Below are 22077 nucleotides of genomic sequence, written 5' to 3'. Positions count from 1 at the left end.
CTGGCAAGAGCTCTGAAATCAGACCCGGCCAGCATGTGTCCCTGAATATCAGAATAGACACTATATTTACTCTGAAAAGCCCTTCAGTGTGCTGAGAGCTATAAATAGTCATTAGGGCCCAAGCAAGTGGCCTTAACACAAGGATTTCCTTCCAAAAATGCAGACCCATTTTAATTAAATTTGTAACTAACCTTTGGGAGGGCAGGCCCCGGATTCCGTTTGCTTTTGGACACACCGTGAGTAATTTCCTATTCATTGAGCGTTTGGGGATTAACATGGTTGCTTGGGTGTTTAGCTCAGAAGGAGTCCTCCGGGAGCTTGCACAGAGCCCGTCTCCCTGGAGAAGACACGTGGGTGCATGGCGAGTGCACCTGTAGCCTTGGGCCGCCTCCCTGCTCCGGGGGGGTCTCATCAGAGTCTCTTTGCAAAGCCAAGTCCTTTCCCTGCCCCCCACTGCCCCCAGAACAAGATGGGAGTCACGGCTGTGTTTATCCTGCCTCTGCTGCTCCTGGGAATCAGTGGCCTTCTCTTCATCTACCAAGAGGTGTCCCGGCTGTGGTCAAAGTCAGCCGTCCAGAACAAAGTGGTGGTGCTCACTGATGCCATCTCAGGACTGGGCAAGGGTAAGCCAGCTCTGTCCCCACTGCGCCCATTCCTGACGTGAAGGACGAGAGGTGGCAGGATGGTGTGTGGCCATCTGCTAGGTGGGGGGCGGGGGAAATCAAGGCTGTGTCCTCTCCCAGGGTCCGTGGCTAACCAGCGAGTGTCTTCTCTTTTGGGGGCTATAGCTCCCTGTGCCCGAGAAACAAGGGGATTGGGAGAGCTGGGTTGGTTGCAAACTCACAGCCTGGGAGAGCTGGGTTGCAAACTCACAGCCTCAGGGCCAAAACTGATCAGCAGATGTCACTTGTTTTTGCGTTCATGGGGTTCCAGAAAATTTGAAATGCAAAGCCCTTGGATGGGGCGGCATATCAACTATGAGCCCAGACTTGGGTGCTGGGTGAAGTTCCAGGCTCTGTCACCTACTAGCTGGTGATTGCACTGCTCTGCTTTGGATTTCTCATCCAGGAAAGTGAGGACACTGGTAATGTCTACCTCACAGGGTTGTCGGCATGAATGAATGAATTCCTTGATGGAAAGCACATAGAAGCCATCAGGTGACCGTGACGGTCATAACGATGAGCAAATTCAGGCAGAGTGTGCCCAATGTGCTACACACCCCACCGATCCCCGCTGTATCGCAGTCAGGCTGATGACCTCAACCATATTACCTCCTGGCCTTGAAGGCAGTTAGGTTTGTGACCCCTGATTTGGACGGTCTCAGGGCGCTTTTCTGCTGGTGGCATCTGTGACATGAGGGTAATAACTGTCCTTAGGTTTGTAAGACTCTGACCCTATCACTCCTAGCAATGTTTGTGTAGCCGCGTTTGGGATAATTTGGGCATCATTTTTGCTCTTGTTTGTGTTGTTTTTAATCAAGCATAGAACCCACATTGACAAACATCCATTAAGTCACTCAACAGGTATCCAAAGAGTCCATTATGTGCTGGGTATTGAGATGAACACTGTCCCTACTTTGAAGATGGGTTCTGGGGGCGCCTGGGTGGCGCAGTCGGTTAAGCGTCCGACTTCAGCCAGGTCACGATCTCGCGGTCCGTGAGTTCGAGCCCCGCGTCAGGCTCTGGGCTGATGGCTCGGAGCCTGGAGCCTGTTTCCGATTCTGTGTCTCCCTCTCTCTCTGCCCCTCCCCCGTTCATGCTCTGTCTCTCTCTGTCCCAAAAATAAATAAAAAACGTTGAAAAAAAAAAAAATTGAAGATGGGTTCTGTTCCAGGGGGTGATTGCCCCAGGCTCACCATGTGACATAAAAAACAAAGCATGGGGGCACCTGGGTGACTCAGTCAGTTAAGCGCCCGACTTCAGCCCTAGTCATGGTCTCTTGCTTCGTGGGTTTGAACCCCGTATTGGGCTCTGTGCTGACAGCTCGGAGCCTGGAGCCTGCTTCAGATCCTCTGTCCTCCTCTTTGTCTGCCCCTCCCCTGCTCACGATCCATATCTCTCAAAAATAAGTAAACATTAAAAAAAAAAATAAACCAAGCATGAGGTGGGTAATCTGGCCCTTCATGGGGCCCAGAAGCAATTCCCGAGGAGAACATTTTGCTGCATTAGACTCCATGCTCAAAACGGAGGAGGGATACAAGCTCCAGCTTCTACAGGGACAAGTCAGAGCACACACATTTGTCAATGAGATCAGATACAAGATGATGGGGACCAGTTGTTGCCCTGGGGAAATGGAACAGAAACACTCACCTAGAGACAGTCAGAGTCCGTGTTGGGGCAAACCTGTCCTTCAAACAGAATATGTCCACATAGCATCAGGCCAGCCACCAACAAGAGACCCCTTCATCAGGAAGCCTTCCTTGCCCCCTGATCTTTCTTCTTGGGTGCTCCCCGAGGAACCAGCCTCTGGGCTCCCATGGCTCCTCATATGAACACCCCGCTATTCCCACACTCCTCACGCTGTGCCCTACACGTGTCCTTCTCAGCTGATCGGCCAGACCCAAGCTCCCTTACAGTGGAACCTGTGTGTGTTCCTAACCCCAGTGTCCCAGCACCTAGATCAAAGCTTGGTGTATAATAAGCACTCAAAAAAAAAAAGTTTATTTAATAACTGCCTTTAAAAGTGGCCATCTTGGGGCACCTGGGTGGCTTAGTTGGTTAAGCGTCTGACTTCGGCTCAGGTCATGATCTCGCAGTTCATGGGTTTGAGGCCCGTGTTGGGCTCTGTGCTGACAGCTCGGAGCCTGGAGTCTACTTCAGGTTCTGTGTCTCCTTCTCTCTCTCTCTCTGCCAGTCCCCTGGCTCATGCTGTCTCTCAAAAATAAATAAAACGTTGAAAAAAAATTAAAAAAAAAAAGTAACCACCTTACGGGAAAGCACGCATTTGGATACAAGTATGTTGTCGTAGATTTGTCTTGTTGATTTCGGGCTAGATTCCAACATGATCAGAGAACATATTTTGTATGATTTCGATTCTTTTAAATTTGTTGAGGTGTGCTTTACCACCCAAGACATGGCCCATCTCTGTGAACGATACACGGGTGTTTGAAAACGGTGTGCATTCTGCCGTGGTTGGGAGGAGAGTCCCACAAAACGTTGATCAGACCCCGCTGGTTGGTTGAGAAGGCTGTTCAGTCCTGTATCCTCCTGAGTTTCTGTGTTATAAGACAGTGCCATACCATCGATTGCTGAGAGGTACCTTGAGTCTCATTCGGGTTATAGTGACCCCGTGTTCAACTCAGGCACCCAGGAAATACATCTCGGGGCGGGGGGGTGGTGGTGGTGGAGGGAATGGCATTTTCAGAGGAATTTGGTCTAGTCTCTGCCCTAACATCGGTGTCCTCTTGTGCTGTGTCTTACCGGACCCGCCCTGGAAAGAAATGCAAAGCTGGAAGAAAAAAAAGCAAGTCCAAATATTTAGAAGTAACCCGAGAAGCTGGGTGTGCGTGGCCTCAAATAACACGCAGCTGACCGCAGCGGTTATGGGTTCAGGCTGCTCTGCTTTTCAGGTCCGAGGCAACAAAAATGTGACGGGCCCTGAGCAGACAGTGCAGGCTTTACGCGGCCCACAGCACAGCCTCGATCCCCTGGAACCCGACCAAGCCCGGCAGGTAGCCCTGGAGAGTTGCAAGGACCCAGCGCCACGCTGTGGACCAGGGAAATCGGACGAAGATCAGGACATGTGAACCTGCCCCAAACCCCCACACGACTCAGCCAAGCTGGGAATCGGGTCACTTTGTGTGTGTGCATTTTTTTAATGTTTATTTATTTTTGAGAGAGTAAAAGAGAGCCTGGGTGGTGGAGGGACAGAGAGGGAGAGAGAGAGAGAATCCCAAGCAGGCTCTGCGCTGTCATCACAGAGCCTGACGCGGGGCTTGAACCCACAAACTGTGAGATCATGACCTGAGCTGAAATCAAGAGTCTGACTGAGCCACCCAGGCGCCTCATGGGTCACTTTGTACCCTCTGTGTCTTTGGCAAGAAGGACTCTCGAAATCGTCACACTCTCTGTGCCTCGAAGAGCTCGGCGCCCTGTCTGTGTTTCAGCATCTCTGAGGCGCGCCCCAAATGCTTCCGAAACTGAACCTGCTTGCCTGTCGGTCGACAGCCCCTTCCGACGGTCACAGGCCACCCTTTGGCATTTTCATCTCCCTGAAATCAGAAAACATCTCCGCCCGGTGGCACCTTAGAGTCAAGGAGATGTGGAAGGAAAGGTGTGGCTCATATTTGCTGCGTGAAAAAGGAAAAGCCTGGAGAAACGTTGTGCTGAGCTGATCCAGAATCAAAGCAAGAGAGCCTGAGCATAGCAGCACCTGCGTGGGCAGAAATGACTTGTTTGGAAGGATGCCTTCGGGCTCGCTGTTCCGCAGTGATGAATGCATCCCTGGGCTCCAGCCTCCCCGGGCGCACCTGCGAGAGGCGAGGTTCCCGCGGAGGAGAGTGGGTGGGTGATAGTGAGGGCCCCTGGCCGCCTCTCCCAAGGAGGTCAAGGTCACAGGCCCCTCACCTGCCCCCGTGCTCAGCTTGTAGATGTAGAGTGTGAGTGGGCGACATAACCCTCCTCCCGGCCACATGCTCCTTTCTGGGAGGTGGGACAAGAGGTGGAGAACCGGGCGCCCCCCCGCCCAGCCCCAGGCATGTCCCTGGCTTCACCGCTTACCTGCTGCGGGACTGCGGGTGAATCATTTCTACTCACTAAATGTCACCTCTCAGGTTTGCAAAACACGGCCATCGTGGCTGCCCCACGCGTGGGGGAGAGATGGACCCTTCCCCGTGGTCCCAACAACTCAAGGTGACATTGTCCACACAGTTATTTCTTGATTCAGGTTTCCATCAGTCAGAACTGCCCACCTCCTCCCCCTCCCCCTTGCCCGCTCTCAGCCACACCCAGCACACCTGTTTCTAGACCTCACTGGGACCTCCATCTGTCCTGCGTCCGTGTGTCTCTCCCGCTGAGACTGAAGGCTCCAGCACCGCAGCTGTCCTCCTCCAATACCACAATCCCCCTGCCCACGTGCCCGCCGATCAAACCCCGGCCGGCCCCCTTCTCTGCACCGCACGCAACCCCGAAACCACTTGGAGCCATTGCATTCCAGAAGCCAGTCTCCCGTGGGCACCCGGGGCGCCCAGGTATCCTCTGTCATGCTCGATCAGTCCAGGCTCACCGCTGTGTGGTGTAAAACGGGGCGATAAGAGGTACTGAGCACCGCTAGTGGGTGTTTGGCGATGCCCTTCCCAGGTCCCTGTACGTGGCCAGGCTCTGTGAGTGTTGGCTGCCCGGCTCACACACTTGCCCTCTGCCAGTGGACACTGCCTCCCCGGGGCCTTCCATGCCCTCTGCACCCAGCCCTGGAGGGAAGCTCGATCAGCACGCTGAGAAGACACGAGCGTATAAAAGGCCGGCCCCTTGCCTCCAGGTGGGACAGCTCAGCAGTGGGTTGTACCCTCCAGAACTTTCCTCGGATCCAGCCAAGACTACGCTTTACCTGAGACCTTACTCCCCGATGGATTTTTCTCTGACGGGCACTCCTGGCTGCCTGAGTCCCTGTCTCTGATTCTGTTTCTGGGAGACCCACGCAGGAGCCTTTCCAATATCTTTAGGTTAAGATCGGTCAAGGGCTTTGATCCTGGAGGGCTAGGTGGATAGGGTCACCTTTCTGTCCAGCTTAGGGAACAATCTTCTCATAATCAGAACCATCCCACAAAGGACAGGCTATTTCACTCCACTCCAAGCTCCCCTTCACGGGAGGTAACCATGCTGAGGCCGGAAAGGGAAGATAAAAAATTCCAGCCCTGGGAGGAAGTTGAATGAAATGACCTCCAAAGGATTTCAATGGCCCACGGACTTTGGAATCCTTTGAAATCCTGAATTCGTAAGAGAGACGCTCATCATCAGTGGCTCCATCCACACAGTGCGCCCTGCCCTCTTTCCTTCTTCCCCACAGAGTGTGCTCGGGTGTTCCACGCTGGTGGGGCGAGGCTGGTGCTGTGTGGGAAGAACTGGGAGAGGCTAGAGACCCTGTATGATGCCCTGATCAGCGTGGCTGACCCCAGCAAGGTAAGGGCTTCTGGCAGCTGGCTTGGGGATGCCCTTGGGCACCCTTAACCTTCACTGTTTTTTTTTTTTTTGTTTGTTTGTTTTGTTTTTTGGTTTTTTGGGGTTTTTTTAGCAGCTCTTTGACCAGGTGGGTGAAATTTGGTGATTGCTTTGGGAGGCAGTGGTCTCACTAACCTTGACACAGGTTGTCTGCCACTCATCTTGACCATTCTTGCCAAGGATTTGCTCACCCTCCCCACCCCCTGTTATATTTAAGCCAGAGTCCACGAGGACCCAGAAGCTAGAGCATGACAGCCGTATGGGAGTGATTATAAACTCTTAGGGCTGATTTTTCTAAATAAAATCTCAGGGGCACCCGGCTTGCTCAGTCTGCGGAGCGTGGGACTCCTGATCTCGGGGTTCTGAACTCGAGCCCCATGTTGGGTGTAGAGATTACTTAAAAATAAAATCTTTAGGGGTGCCTGGGTGGCTCAGTCAGTGAAGCGTCCGACTTTGGCTTAGGTCATGATCTCAGTTTGTGGGTTTGAGCCCTGCGTCGGTCAGGCTCTGTGCTGACAGCTGGGAGCCTGGAACCTGTTTCGGATTCTGTGTCTCCCTCTCTCTCTGCCCCTCCCCTGCTTGCGCTCCGTCTCTCTCAAAAATAAACATTAAAAACATAAAATCTTTAAAAAGGAAAATAATACCTCAAATGATATTTCTGTGAAAGAAATCAGGGAAGTGAAGTCACCTTCTAAGAAGCCACCAGGAGGTGAACACTTTCCAGGAGGCTGTGGTTTTCAAAGTATTTCTGGAGCACTGCCTTCAGTGCTCTCTTCATGGTTTGGGGTTTTTTTGTTTTGTTTTGTGGGTTTTTTTTGTTTTTGTCTTTGTTTTTTGTTTCTTTGGATATTTTGGGGTTTTTTTGCCCTTGATACTGAATTACTTTTTGGAAAAAAACAAAAATAATTCAGAAAGAAGCCTGGCATTTGGGGGGATAGAACACACTGGACAACACAGCATCCAGTTCTGTTTTGGGGGATGTTACCAGGTGTTGAATTAAAAAGAGGTACTGACATTAATTGTGTGGAAAATACCCAGTGATGGTTTCTTTACTGCAGGACTTTTCAGAACCTTTTATATGCTACCGTGCATCGTGTATCCCCAAGAACAACATATAATAAATAGTCTGTGTTTCCCAAACAAATTTGACCAAGGAACCCTCTCTTCAGGACTAATGTTTGTCAAACACAGGGATCGGGGTCGCATTTATCACATGATGTCATCAATTTTCCAACCTGTTCCCTGCTCTCCAGCACGAGAGTCTTTTTTTTTTTTTTTTAATGTTTATTTTTGAGAGAGAAAGAGAGACAGAGTGCAAGCAGGAGAGTGTCAGAGAGAGAAGGAGACACAGAATCCCAAGCAGGCTCCAGGCTCTGAGCTGTCCGCACAGAGCCCGACGCGGGGCTCGAACGCCCAAACCGCGAGATCATGACCCGAGCCGAAGTCGGACACGTAACCGACTGAGCCACCCAGGTGCCCCTAGACCATGAGAGTCTTGATGGCAGTGAGTGTCTAGGTCTGGCACACAGATGCTGCTCCAAAACTGTTGTGTGTAAGATTTGGGTCAAAAACGAAATGTAGCTACAAAAGCACTATGATAAATCCTCCTGTGGTTCGTAAGTGAGCTTGGCAAGCCATTTGCAAAAAGGAACTCCTAAGATGTTATAAGGATGTCACCACTGGAATCCATGCACGGCCTCCTCTGTAAAGGGTGGTATTCGTTTGGATTCATCAGTTCTGGCCCCTTGGCCAAAAGTTCAGACTGATGACTGCATATTTGCACCTTTGGACTCCTCTACCCAAGAATGGAATCTCTATCAGCTTCTTTCCTCCCAGAGTCATGTCTGCTTTTTCCTCCTCATTTTTTTCCCCCTGTGGTCATTCCATGAGCTCTGAATTTCAAAAGGGGGACGGGGGCCCCCAAGGTATTCCCACACATGCCTTGACTCTTTCATTGGTTCAGCAGACATTCACCCCAAAGCTGGTCCTCTTGGACCTCTCAGACGTCAGCTGTGTTCCAGATGTGGCCAAAGAGATCCTCGACTGCTATGGCTGTGTGGACATCCTCATCAACAATGCCAGCATGAAGGTGAAGGGGCCTGCCCATAAGATTTCTCTGGAGCTTGACAAGAAGATCATGGATGCCAATTACTTTGGACCCATCACACTGACCAAAGGTCTCGTGAGTTTGACCTTCCTGCAGATTTCGGGGCCACCGGCTGCTAGGGAGGGCTCTGTCACATAGCCAGACGGACGGTCACCCAACTGTGGATGGAATCTCCAGCCCCCTCAGAAAAACTCCTACCAATTTGGTGAAAGCTTTCACCATTCTGACGATAAATGTTGATAAAAGAAAAGGGATTTGGGAAGTATCTTACTAGTATATTCCAACCTCCCTCTGTGGGAAACCCCCTCCCCATCTAAGCTCTCCCTTCATCCCCTTTCTTCTTACTCTTGTCCACGGCTCTCCCACCAATCTCATCCCACATCACTGGACCATGGTCTTCATGCTTCGCATATATTTTCATATATCACCCTTGCCCTTGATCTGTCCCTACCCATGACAGTTGGTCAAGGGTAGAGATTCTGTCCTCAGAAATATAGAAGAGAAAGGTTTATCCCAAACTACAAGAGACCCAATATGGTGTCAATCCCTTTGCAGAAACAGGGAGAACAGAAACCCTTTTGAGGGTAAAATGGCAGCTCCTGTGTGGAGATATCTCACAGCCAAAGGTCAAATGCAGGTCTGGATCCTGGGGGGTTGGGGCTGGAGATGACACGTAATAGAGCCAAGAGTTGAAGCAACAAGCCCCGGCCCCCCCCATCCCCCCACCAAAGTTTACCAAAGCAGAATCCCAAAAGGGAGGATGTATGAGTGGAGACTGTCTGAATTTAGCATGTGGGGTTCCCTGGCTGAGGAAGCGTGATCTTAGAACTGCCTCCTCCATGGCCCCAGTCCCCATGATCATGGGGACTGGGGCACTAGGATAGATGAAGGGAAACTTATCTGAAGCAGAAAGATGACTTTCCAGAGCTTCTGAAATGATGCCCCAGAGATAATGGTTTCCTCCAGTCCAGCCCCTGTGGATACACCGTGCTTCTGAGAGTTCAGGGTTCACTGGCATCAAAGTGAAGGATGCAGACAGTGGAAGGAGAAATCCAGGGCTGGTGTATCTTCCTGGCTGAGCCTCTAACTTGCTTACAGACCTGAAGTCCAGTCACTAGCTCTGGGCCTCAGTTTACCCATCTGAGGCATGCAAGGGCTCGATGTCAATGGCCATTCTGAAAGTTGAGTCTCTTGATTTTTTTTTTTTTTTGCCATATCCCCATTCCACCTGTAACTATTATTTATTTCATTCTCTAAAGTTCTGCATTTTCAAATCAGTTCTTTTCAGGGGAAGTCTTCATAATATCACCATACATTAAAAAACATTTTCTCTCTCAATAAATAGGAGAACCCTGGGGCACCTGTGTGGCTCAGTTGGTTAAGCATCTGGCTCCGGCTCAGGTCATGATCTCACGGTTTGTGAGTTCGAGCCCCACATTGGGCTCTGTGCTGACAGCTCGGAGCCTGGAGCCTTTTCGGAGTCTGTGTCTCCCTCTCTCTCTCAGCCCCTCCCCCGCTTGCACTCTGTCTCTCTCTCTCTCTCTCTCTCCCAAAAATAAACAAAAAACATTTTAAAAAATAAAAAAAATAGGAGAACCCTGAAAATAGAACAAAGTGGTAGGTTCTCCCAAGACACAGGGCTGAGGCCTGTCCTCTCTTTGTTGAAAGATTTGCACCTGCAAGAGAGGTGTTGAAGACACAGTAGGACCAATATGAGCCTTCCTGCTGAAGGCAAGACTTGGGTCGAAATAGGATGACCTATGACCTTTCTCACCACTGAGATCCGTGTCCCTTCATGCACATGGGTGGGTCACGGAAAACCACCCAGCAATCGCAATCACCAGTTGAGCCAAGCCCACTCTTGGGAAACACGGGAGAGGGGATGTGCTTGCTCCTGCCCACCTGTGTCTTGGGGTAATCGAATGACCGGGGAGGTAGTGGGGTCCTGCGTGATGAAAGGGGTCTGGGGAAGGGGTCTCCCCACTGCTGTCTGCCTCAGTTTCCGATGCGTAACCGTGACTCTGTCCTGTGCTTTCTAGCCCTGCTCCCCGACATGATCTCCCGGAGGACAGGCCAGATCGTGTTAGTGAATAACATCCAAGGGAAGCTTGGAATCCCATTCCGTACAGCTTGTAAGTTGCTACGACAAAAACGTTTGGCCATATGTTATGTGTCTTAATAGACCACGGATGTCATGTCCCACACTAGGCATGCGGTTATAAGGCGGGGGTGGGGGAGGGAAGTGTCCGGATGTGAAATGGTCTATTGGCTTTTCTTTTATGCCTTCGGTTCTTATTTTCGAGCACCTATGGCTTGCAGGTGACTGGGTCCCTCTCCCCCAGAAGTTCACATCCCACAGGTGGTCAGGGCATGCCCTGGCTGAACACGATCAAGGCCGGACGAAGGGCCCCCTCCTGGCAGGGGCACATGGCCTCAGCTCAAGTGATCCTTCCTCTGTAAGGACAGGAAAGGTTACAACTGAGAAGGGCGCACATCACACAGGGGAAAAGGGCAGAAAGTTCTGAAGGAGGAGGGAGGGGAAAGTGAAAGGCGCAGAATCCAAGGAGAGGTGAAGAGAAAATTCCAAAGGCAGGTGTCCTTTAAAAATTCCAGGGAAGAGGGGAACTTCTCAGCATATATTCATGGGATCCAGCTGGGGGATGTCCGCCTCCCTTGCGGTAGGATGCTGGAGGGCAGGACGCATACCGTATACATTTCTCTGTGGCCCACAGCGTCCTGCACAAAATGAGAACCCAGTAAATGGCTGGTGGGCAGAGGGCGGGAGGGAGGAAAGAAAATTGGGTGGGTCTCCTGTCTGAGCCTCTTCTGGCTGCCGTGACGAAACACCACAGACCGAGGGGCTTCTACAAGATGGTTCTGGAGGCTGAGGTCCAGTGTCAAGGTGTCGGTGGGTTTGGCTTCTCCTGAGGCCCCTCTCCTCAGCTTGCGGACAGCCGCCTTCTCCCTTCACATGGCTTCTCTTCTGTACATCCCTCAGGTCCTTCTCTGTGTGTCCAAATTTCCTCTACTTTGAGGACACCAGTTGGATCGGATGAGGACCAGTCCTGATGGCCTCATTTAAAGTAAATCACCGTATCTTCAAACCCAGTCCCATTCTGAGACACCAGGATTAGGACTTCCCACGTACGAGCTGGGAGTGGTGGGGGATACATTTCAGCTCATAATACCCCCCCCCCCCGAGTAGAGTTTTCTTTTCCCATCTGTTCTAGTTAGATTAAGCCCAGGACAGCGGGCTCCTCACTGTCACTCAGGGACCCCGAGTTGTGCCAGATCACTGCTTTGCCATCATTTCCCATATGGCCAAAGCTGGTGCCCACCTTGTCTGGGTTCTGGCTGTGAGAAGAAGGCAGAGAGCCTTGGGGAGCCATGCCCAGGGTCTACAGCCCCAGGCCAGGAGCTAGCAAACATCTCAGCTCATATCCTGCTGGCGAGAACTCAGGTGCACACTTAACACCCAGCTGCCAGGGACGCTGGGAAGCACCTGTCTACCTGTGGGCCCAGGAGGGAGAGAAGAATGGAGTTTGCTTCACACACAGCTGTCTTGGCCACGTCCCTCATTTTCCTTTCTTTCCAACCCACTGATAAACATCACCACTATTCCTCGGATTTGTAAACTCTCCACGCATGTTATTCCCAGGAACTGGATGACTTTTCACTTCCCTTGATCTATGCCTTCATTCGTTCAACAAACAGCAATCGAGGCCCTAAAGCCAGGTGCTGGGGACACAGACAGCAGGGACATGACATTTGCAGTATTGGGACAGACCCTTTGGCCACCAACCAAAAACATGGGGCCAGTGCATGGGTTTTTCTGGAACATTTCTGAAACACGGCATTGAGGGTGGGGCAGTCTAGTGAGGCTCTCCACCCCCCCCCCCCCCCATCAGCTCTCTGACGTCCAGCTTCTCTGCAGCGGAGGAATGGAGGAGTGCAGAGTTTCCCACATAAATGTCACAAACTACAGAGGAGCCACCCTGGGCAGGCCCCAAGTTCTCTCCTTCCTCCAGATCTGACCATGACTGGGGTCGTCTGACTGTGGTGGGTCTCCTTCCACACCCACAGGAAATGTAGCATCCCTGATGCCACAGCACTGGGTAGGGAGATGGGGCTCTGAGGCTCAGCCCAGAAGCACAGCAGAGATAACCCAGCCCGCCTCTGCCTCCAGCTCCTCGCCTGGGGCCCCACCCAAGGAGAAGCTTCCTTGTTGAATGATCAGAGGAATTGACAAGTCAGTGAATGAACAGCAAGCTGATAACCCTTCTTTGGAAGTAACAGCTCTATTGACATAGAGCTTACAGACCATACAGTTCTCCCATTTGAAGTATACAATTCGGTGGTTTTGAGTATATCTCGATATACTAAAATCCATCACAATTGCTTAAATCCATCACAACTCTTGCTATTATCCATCTGTTTGATTCTAGCTGCGCTAGTGGCATGAAGTGGCATCTCGCTGTGGTTTTGGCATGAACTGTCCCAATGGCGATGATGAGCTTTTCATGCAGGCAGAGTTGGAGTGACTGTGAACCACGAGAGGAGTCCTGATGGGGCTCTTCTCTCGTCATTAAGTGGGGATAATAGCCTCTGTCTCTCTTCGTTCAGTAGATTCCATTAGGGAGACCGAGTCTCACCCAGGTCCAGACGAGGTCAAATGAGCAGATGTACGGAAATTCATTTTATGAACCAGGGAAGGGCAGCCCGGGAGCCCCACGGCATTTGGTTTTGGCCAGCATGCTGGCAAACTTCTTTCTAATTAGCGATGTAGTGTTGTGATATGATGGTTTATAATAAGAAATATATATTTGGTCTTCATCCCATTTCTGGCACAGAGCTTTAAAAACCCTTGAATTCCCTAAGTGATGAGTGTTCAGTGTCTCTTGTTACATTAATGAGGTGACTTTTGGACGCCACCTAAAGATGGGGGTGCTGCTGGCCAGGGGCACCAACCAGGTGATCAGGGGGTGGGAGCTTCCAGTCTGCCCCCACCACTGAGGAGCAGAGAGGATCAGGGGATTTTTCTAGCACCAAAGGCCCATGGTTTAATCAATCGTGCCTATAACAAAGCCTCCGTAAAATCCCAGAAGGTCGGCTTTGGAGAGCTCCGAGGTTGGAGAGCTCGTGGGGAGTCGGGGAGAGTGGTGCACCCAGAGAGGGTGTGAACCTCTGAACCCACTCCCACACACCTCACCCACTACACCTCTTCCATCTGGCCGTTCTGAGTTAGGTCTTTTTTTTTTTTTTTAGTTTATTTATTTATTTTTGAGAGAGAGAGAGAGGCAGGAAGGGGCAGAGAGAGAGGGAGGGAGAATCCTAAGCAGGCTCTGTGCCGTCAGCTCAGAGTCCCATGCGGGGCTCAAACTCACGAACTGTGAGATCATGACCTGAGCCCAAATCAAGAGTCGGACACCTAACCGACTGAGCCACCCAGGTGCCCCGAGTTATGTCCTTTTATAATAAACCCATGATCTACTAAGTAAAACATTTCTCTGAGTTCTATGAGCTGCTCTAACAAGTTAATCTGTCTCGAGGAGGGGATCATCGGAACGCTTCGATCTCCAGCCACTCCGTCAGAAGCGCAGGTGACCATCAGGACTCATGCTTGGTCTGAATTGAGTGGGGACAGGGGACAGTCATGGGACAGAACCCTTACCCTGAGGGATCTGACTTTATCTCCAGGTAGACAGTGTCAGAATTAGGTCGTAGGAGCCCCAGCTGGTGTCGGAGACTTGGTGCTGTGGGCCAGAGCCCGTGTGTTGGAATTAGGTGCAGAATTGGTCAGTATTTAATTATTTGAATACGAGGACATTTCCGTCAAAATCAGGATTTCCAGCTCCCTGAACGATAATAGATCTGGTGCCACGGGGCCCACCTTCTCGAGGCAATAGTTGGCGGAGCCCAGTGCAGACCAAGCGCGACTTTCCCTTGCCCCATGCCCCCCCATCCCCCCAGGGCACCTGCATTCTTCACCCTGCACGGTGAGGGGGCCGGTGGCTTGCAAGAGCCATCTGGGGACCATGCATCCCATAGGTATCAGCATGATGGCAGAGATCCCAGTACACCCACCCCCGGCCCGTTTCAGCCTCCAGGTGACACCCCCGAAATGGGAAGTTGGGGGTTATCATACCCCAGATGGGGCTCTGACTCCCCAAGGCTTTAAGGAGCATCTTCTCCACTCTTTTTGGAATTCCTGGAAAGGTTCTTGTTAGCCCAAGCATTTGGCCCGACCATTTGGAATGAATCTGGTGAGTGGCTCAGATGGACAGGACCTCGGAGGAAAAGGCCGGGAAGTGGGAGGGGAGACTTATGCTTCGGGCTCATTGAGACCTCCAGCTGGTCCTGGGACTCTGGAGAAATCGCTCGGTGCCAGCCTTACTGGGAAGGAATGGGAACTCGTGCCTGGGCCGTCACAACAACTTGCCAAGAGTGATATTATCCCCATCTTAAAGATAAGAAAACTGGGACACCTGGGTGGGCTCAATCGGTTTAGCATCTGACTCGATTCCAGCTCTGCCTCCGTCCGCCATTTCACGGGGTCTGTCTGTCCTCATCCACAAAGGGAGGGGCAGGGCAGGGCCACAGCGGAGGCCCCTTCCAGCTGACCTCTAGGATTGTGCACGCAGGCCTCTGTCTCCACTGCTCCTGCTGGGGAGCAGGGCTGCTCCCCCCCACCCACCCCTGCCCGGTCTCTCTTTCAGATGCCGCCTCCAAGCACGCGGCTCTAGGCTTCTTTGACTGCCTCCGAGCCGAAGTGGAAGAATACGACATAGTCGTCAGCACGGTGAGCCCCACTTTCGTCCGGTCATACCACATTGACCCAGGCCAAGGAAACTGGGAAGCCTCCATGTGGAAATGTGAGCTTTCAGGGGGAAGCTGGGGTCTGGGAGGGCAACTGGACGGGGCGGTGGGGGGAGGGGGTGCTCTGGGGCAGCCGGGTTTCACCGGGCCTGCAGGGGAGTGGGTGCTCCTGAAGTCTGAGACTAGAGGTGGTGGGGACCTGCACCCAGCTAACAGCAGGAGGGGAACCCCAAATTAAGTCCCGAGGCACCAGGTGGAAAGAATCCTAACCCACAACCAGCAGACCAAGTCCCAGCTAGCCTCTGGCACTCACACAGCTCTGTGACCTCGCACACGTGACTGTCTGTCTCTGGGCCTCAGTTTCCCTTGTGGAAGAGCCAGATTTGGCCTTTAAGAACTTGCTACTCCCCCCCCCCCCCCTTTTCCTAGGAGGCGGCACAGAGTAGAGGCTGAGAGTCTGGCACCAGATTGCCTACACTTGAAGCTTGTGTCTGGTATGCATTCAGTGTTCGAACGCGGGCGGGTCCCTTGATCTCTGTGCCTCAGCTTTCCCTTTAAGAAACTGAGAATTGTAGGAGCACCTGGGTGGCTCAGTCAGTTAAGCATCCGACTTCACCTCAGGTCATGATCTCACGGTTTGTGGGTTCGAGCCCCGCGCCGGGCTCTGTGCCGACAACTCAGAGCCCGGAGCCTGCTTTGGATACTGTGTCTCCCCCTCTCTCTATGCCCCTCCCCCATTTGTGCTCTGTCTCACTCTGTCTCTCAAAAATAAATAAATGTAAAATAAAAAAAAATTTATGAAATTGAGGACTGTGGTAATACCTGCCTTGTGGAGGCACTGGGAGGACTGAAGGCCCATAAATGGTTTACAACAGCAACCAGCACAAAGCAAGCACTCTGTAAACATACCGTATTATTACTGCTATTCTAGAATGCTCTAAACAGAGAGCTGCTACGTCCTGCCCAAGGCTCTGTCTACATTAAGGAATCAAGATGAACCAAGATGTGGGCAAACGGTCCCAGGAGGTTCTTGATAAGCATGGCTTTGCAACAGTTGTCAACAACAGCTCCTTAATTCATCTGGCACCTTCTTGCTTTTTAAATTTGTGTTAGTATTTATTTTTAAGAGACAGAGAGAGACAGAATGCAAGTGGGGGAGGGGCAGAGAGCAAGGGAGACACAGAATCTGAAGCAGGCTCCAGGCTCCTAGCTGTCAGCACAGAGCCCCACGAGGGGCTGGAACCCACAAACCATGAGATCATGACCTGATCGAAGTCGGACGCTCAACCGACTGAGCCACCCAGGCGTCCCTGGTACCTTCTTTCTCAATTAAGCTCTTTCTCGTCCCTGCAATGACTCATAACCACCCTGAAAAGTTAATAGGGCAGGAAACTATGCCCACTTTACGGATGAAGAAGCTGAGGCTCAGGGGGTCAAGAGTCAGCCCCCCCAGGGCCTCACAACCAGCAGAGGGCGGAGCTGGTTGGGGAACCCACAACCCCAGGCCCAGCCCACGCTTCCCTCTCTTTGGGCATCAGGGGCCGTAACCCCTGCCCCTACTGGGGGCTTTTCAGTCTTTTTCAGGAAGCTGACCTACGGGGTGCACCCTGTGGACGTAGCGGAGGAGGTGATGCGCACCGTGAGACGGAAAAAACAAGAGGTCTTCATGGCCAACCCCATCCCCAAGGCCGCCATGTACATCCGCACCTTCTTCCCCGAGTTCTTTTTCGCCGTGGTGGCCTGTGGGGTGAAGGAGAAACTCAACGTCCCAGAGGAGAGCTAACCGCAGAGGCTATGTGGGTCCCCTCGATGGGAATAAAGGCTTTCCTGGCAAGTGCTGGTCCTCTGTCCTCTTAACGCTGGGGCCCAACACAAGCCATATCCCCCTAACCCACACCCACCTATGGGAGATTTTCTTCATCCCAGTGAGGATGGCTTGGATGCCAGCTCAGCCACTTACAGGCCCTCAACATTCCCAGGACGCACTTCCAGAAGCTTCTCTGCAGGGTGACAGCAAGTAGGACAACAGGAGCCATAATGGGTCTGACCCCCACAGACACACACACACACACACACACACACACACACACACACACACATATGGCCATCCACCTGCTCAGGAACCTAGAAAACCACCTGCATTTTATACAGGACTGACCTGCCCTTGTCAGCCTCCAACAACAGAAGCAGGACTCGGCAACCCTCTAGGGCAGCCACACGGAACTTTCTGTGATGGTGGACATAGTCTATAAGCCACATTGTCCAGTGTGGCAGCCACTAGCCACATACGGCCATTGAGTACTGGAAATACGGCCTGTGCAATGAAGAGTCTGAGCTCTAAATTTTATCTCACTTGAATTAATGTGAATTTCAGCAGCCACACACGGCTAGCGGCTCCCAGGCTTGCAGAACATCAGAATCAGCCTCGTTCCTGGAATTAACTGGTCTGAGGAGGCCCCGGGCCCAGCTGTTCTTAGAATATTTCTCAGTTGACTCTAAGGTGCCCCGGGAGCTATCTACCTTTTTCATGTGTTCTCAAAGCAAAATTCACTTCAAACTGCCTCTCGTTATTGGTGGGCAGCTCTCTGATTTTAGTTTTTTTTACGCCCAACAGCGAATGATTCTTGGGATCTTGGAAAGTACAGGGTACGGTTTTTGGCACTCATATTGTAACTACTGATTCAAACTACTGATTCGAACTGTTCTCATACTTATGGGTGAAAAAGGGCTCAAATTTCCAGCCTGAATCCAAGCCACTTACAAAATCGGCATATGTACCGTATTCATATGCACACGTATAAATCTTAATCTCGAGAGCAAAATGGCCAGGGTCATGTGATCACCACGGGACCCGGCCCACCCCGGGATGACGCTGGTGGTCAAGATGTGGTGTCAGAATGTAGGAGGGTGAGCTAAGCAGCAGGCAGGGCAGGCCGAGGGTCAGCAAGACAGCCTTCTGTCTTTGGCGGGGGGTATTACTATCAGTGGGGAGACAGGTGCTATAGTGATGCTCAGGCTAGAACCAGTGGGGGCCGGTGGGGCGTGGGGGCACGACAGCAACAGGAAATGCCGAAAACCTGACTGGTAGTCAGAGACAGAGATGCAGCTTCGGGACAGGAAGGGCTGGAGACAGGGCCACGGGCGGCCGGTCCTGGGACGCGTCAGAGCTGGGCTCCAGGCCAAGCTTGGCCACAACCCAGACCCGGGCTGTGTGGTTCCTGACCTGCTCCTTTTAGGGGTTCTGTCTCCTCTCAGGGGAGTTCTCTGGAATGGGACAGAGGGGGCCATCTTTTGGTGAGAGGGCAGGTGGGGACAGGATGGACAGGGAGGGAGTGTCCACATGGCACCAAGTCATAAGGACTCTTCCAGGTGGTGGTCAGACCTCAGATACTGCAACTCCCCAAAAGAAGTTACTTGGATCAAGGGGGCAGGAAGAAGGACATCCCATGTCAGTGGGTTTGCTCTAGTGTCCCCCTGCCCACTGACTGCCCCACAGGTGAGGAGGCCGGGACCATACAGGAGGACACAGCCTCAGCAGGACTGAACGGCCAGCACCCCGAGTATCCCGAAGTTGAATTTCCTGCCCATGTGCTTTGGTATCCCTCTGGCTGGATGCCCCCTATTGCCTTTCAGATGTCCCTGTGCCCACTTGGTCTCTGCTGCCCTCTCACGATGGGGCATCTCACCACCTAGCAAAGGAAAACCCACAACCCTTAGTTGAAACGGGGAAAAAATTGCAGAAGTGTCATGCAATGTGTAGAATGGCCACCAGGTGTCGCTGTGGCTGCAAACCCATTTTTACATCTACCTTCTCTCCACCTACTCCCCACACAGGACAGGTGTAACCCCACAAAATCACATGCAGTTCAGTCTCCGATGAGCGTTCCCCTCTATGACCCCGTTTGGACTTGCCATTAACCTTGGCTCACTGGCAGGGCTGACAAATCCACAGTTGAGAAAACTCAGCGTGACCATGCTCTGTGACACACTCAGGGCAACCTGGGGACGTTGAGGGTACTGGACTGAGTCACAGAGTCACAGAGTGACATTGCAGACTGGAAGCAGCCCTCACCACTCCTTGCTAGGAGAGATGGAGGGGGGTTTCTGGGTTTCCCCCACCTTCCCCCGAGTGTCTACAAAATGTCACAAATCGGGGAAAAGCAGGAAAGCATAAGGAAGCAGAGAGAAAAAGCGACCACATGCCCTGGCGAGACCTGTTGACATCTGGGCACTTCTCTGAGCCTCTATAATTCCTTCGTGAAACCCACCTCAATACACATGTTATGGGGAGATTTGTGGTTCTCCATAAAAAGATGTGTTGAAATCCTAACCTTTAGTATGCTTAGTAACCCCTAGTCCTAGGACCTTAGAAATGTGTCCTTATTTGAAAATAGGGTCACTGCAGATGTAACTGGTTAACATGAGGTCACCCTCGGGGAGGTTGGACCCCGAATTCAATGCGATTGTTGTCCTTCTAAGAGTAGAGCCGTGTGAAGACAGACACACAGAGACCATGCCATGTAATGGCCAAAACAGAGACCAGAATGCCATGGCTGCAAGCCATGGAGCCCAGGGGTTGCAGGGAACTTCCAGGAGCTTAGAGGAGGCAAGGAAGGAAGAGCTGTCCCCTACCACATGACCTCTGAACCGTGAGACAATCCACTTCTGTTGTTTGAAGCCCCCCAGTTTGTGGGGATTTATGAGAGCAGCCCAAGACCATGAATACACCTCATTTGAGTGCACATCTGTTTCCAGCCTGGGTCCTAATCAATGGACCCAATTCTAGTCAATGCCCCGAGGAAATCTGTGAGGCTCCTCTGGGGAAAGTCAAGAACCAGAGGAAATGAGGCCAATCTCTCAAGGGGACACAAGCATCTTGCAGGTGTGCTTACGGACCCCAGAGAACGACTACTTCTGTATGTCATCAAAAATGAAATAGTGTCTAATCAGAGCCCCCCCTCCTCCTTGTTTCCTCCTTGTTTTTGAGAGCAAGAGAGAGCACGAGCAGGGGAGGAACAGAGAGAGTGGAAGACACAGAATCTGAAGCCAAATCCAGGCTCCAAGCTGTCAGCACAGAGCCCAATGCGGGGCTTGAACCCACGAACCATGAGATCATGACCTGAGCCAAAGTCAGACGCTGAACCGATGGAGCCACCCAGACACCCTGCAGCTCATTATTTGTTAAAGGGGAAAAAATGTCTGCCAAATTCATCTGTGCCTCCATCAAGCTATGGATAAAGTAAGCCAGCAATGGATAGCAAAATGTCTTGAGCCCTATCAGATTTCTGTCCTTACATGATGCCACTCTTGGGACCTGGACCAAGATAATAAATTCTCCTCTTAAAAGCTTTCGATATATTCTTCCTTTCTTTCTTGGTTCAGTATCAGAATGGTTGACCCTCAATTCCATTCTCCTAGTCTCCTTATACACCTGTCATAGTCGTCTCTCTGCTGAATCACATTTTATCTGTCAGTGAGTGACTGTGGCCAAGATAAATAATCATGCCCTTTTCATAGCTATGAATGGGTTGGCTTGGACAAGGTGTATTCCAAATCCCCTTCTGATGTTATGGTCCTTTAGATCTGTGATATCTTAGGTCCCAGAATCTGTTTGACAAGCTTCCTTCACCCACCCACGCACCCACCCAAATCTCCTCACTGGTCAGAAATATCTGCTACCCTCTTGGCTCCTACAAGGGTCCTCAAGCTGAATCTGACCAAGTTCTGGGTCAGAACAAGATTTTGTTTCCTCTCTTCTTTTGGGCTACCTGAGAATGATCAGGAAAGTGGGGCCATTAGAATATTTCCTTCTGTTGATCAGTCATGAGTAATTCGGAAGGTGAAGCCCCTTCCCAAATCTAAAGAATTACTTAAACCCGAGGTTTCTTGGTTAGAAGAACTCTGCCCCAGCTCCCCCCACCCCACAATTCTGTAAACCCTGGAGGAGAGGGGAGGGCCTCAGACCCATTCTGTTCCTGTGCCCTGGCTTGGTAATGCCTAGCTGTCAGGATGTGAAACAACTGAGATAGAAAGGCTATACTGGGAGGGAGTTTTCCAAGAGAAGAAATTGAACCTCTCCCGGTAAAACTACGATGGTAGTTCTCCAAGTGTGCTCGTCATAACAGCAGCAGCATCTGGGACTTTGGTAGAAGTATGAAATCTCAGGCCACACCCCACATCCGCTGAATGGGAATCCGGGGGGTAGGGCCCAGTGATCCGTGTTGCAACAGGTCCCCCAGGTGACGCCCGCTGAAGTCGGAGAACCACTGACCTATGGTGGCCTCTCCTCTCCCGACTCATGCTCTGTGCTGACAAACGTTCCCACCGGAAAAGAGAGGGAAACAAAGTCACCTTGGAAGCCCTCAGATCTCACTGCTTCCGAGGGCTTACAGCAGAAAATTATATATGGATCACAGCTATGTACAAGCCTACGGATGACAGATCAGAAGCAAATTTATGGTGCTGTTTATAGGTGATTTTATGTTTATTGAGAATAAGCTCCTTTAAAAAAAGTTTTTCACAGACATTAAAAAATATATGCTATTTATCCACTTCGATATAAGACTTTTGGGGGGTACCTGGGGGGTACCTCAGGTTTCCCCACCCCTCTTCTCTGGCAACTGCCAGTTTATTCCCTGTATTTATGTGTCTGCTTCTGCTTTTTGTTTGTTCATTTGTTTTGTTTTTTAGATTCCACATATAAGTGAAATCATATGATATTTGCCTTTGTCTGACTTATTTCACTTAGCATCACACCCTCAGGCTCCATCCATGTTGTCGCAAATGGCAAGATCTCATTCTTTTTTATGGCCGAGAAATATTCCATTGTGCATCTATACCACATTATCTTTACCCATTCACCTATCAACGGACACTTGGATTCCTTCCATATCTTGGCTGTTGTAAATAATGCTGCAATAAATATAGGGGTACGTATATCTTTTTGAGTTAGTGTTCTCATTTTCTTTGGTAAGTACCTAGTAGTGGAATTATTGAATC

General features: G+C 51.3%; 1 protein-coding gene across 2 annotated transcripts; it reads left to right on the top strand.

Annotated features, from left to right (window-relative positions):
* Positions 1–108: 108 nt before the first annotated feature.
* Positions 109–16912, top strand: DHRS7C (dehydrogenase/reductase 7C). 2 transcript variants are annotated; one of them, XM_060647282.3, is made up of 7 exons: positions 109–236; positions 464–623; positions 6004–6116; positions 8119–8332; positions 10302–10394; positions 14979–15134; positions 16653–16912. In XM_060647282.3, the coding sequence occupies exons 2-7, from the start codon at positions 470–472 to the stop codon at positions 16859–16861; spliced, it is 939 nt and encodes a 312-aa protein (XP_060503265.3). In that variant the 5' UTR covers positions 109–236; positions 464–469; the 3' UTR covers positions 16862–16912. The 2 variants fall into 2 exon arrangements, with proteins under 2 accessions (XP_060503265.3, XP_060503266.3); XM_060647283.3 differs by having other exon boundaries at positions 110–236; positions 8122–8332.
* The last annotated feature ends 5165 nt before the right edge of the window (positions 16913–22077 follow it).

This window comes from Panthera onca, chromosome E1 (genome assembly GCF_046562875.1).
Source record: "Panthera onca isolate mPanOnc1 chromosome E1, mPanOnc1 haplotype 2, whole genome shotgun sequence".
In the NCBI taxonomy this organism is placed as follows: domain Eukaryota; kingdom Metazoa; phylum Chordata; class Mammalia; order Carnivora; family Felidae; genus Panthera; species Panthera onca.
The sequence above is the reverse complement of the archived record's forward strand: the minus strand, read 5'-3'. Positions and strand labels throughout refer to the sequence as shown.

Excerpts from the sequence above, each read along its gene's own strand:
- DHRS7C (XM_060647282.3), top strand. The coding sequence starts at position 470 with ATGGGAGTCACGGCTGTGTTTATCCTGCCTCTGCTGCTCCTGGGAATC. Across the intron at positions 624-6,003 it reads CATCTCAGGACTGGGCAAGG|AGTGTGCTCGGGTGTTCCAC; the intron begins GTAAGCCAGCTC and ends TCTTCCCCACAG. Across the intron at positions 15,135-16,652 it reads GGAAGCCTCCATGTGGAAAT|TCTTTTTCAGGAAGCTGACC; the intron begins GTGAGCTTTCAG and ends GGGGCTTTTCAG.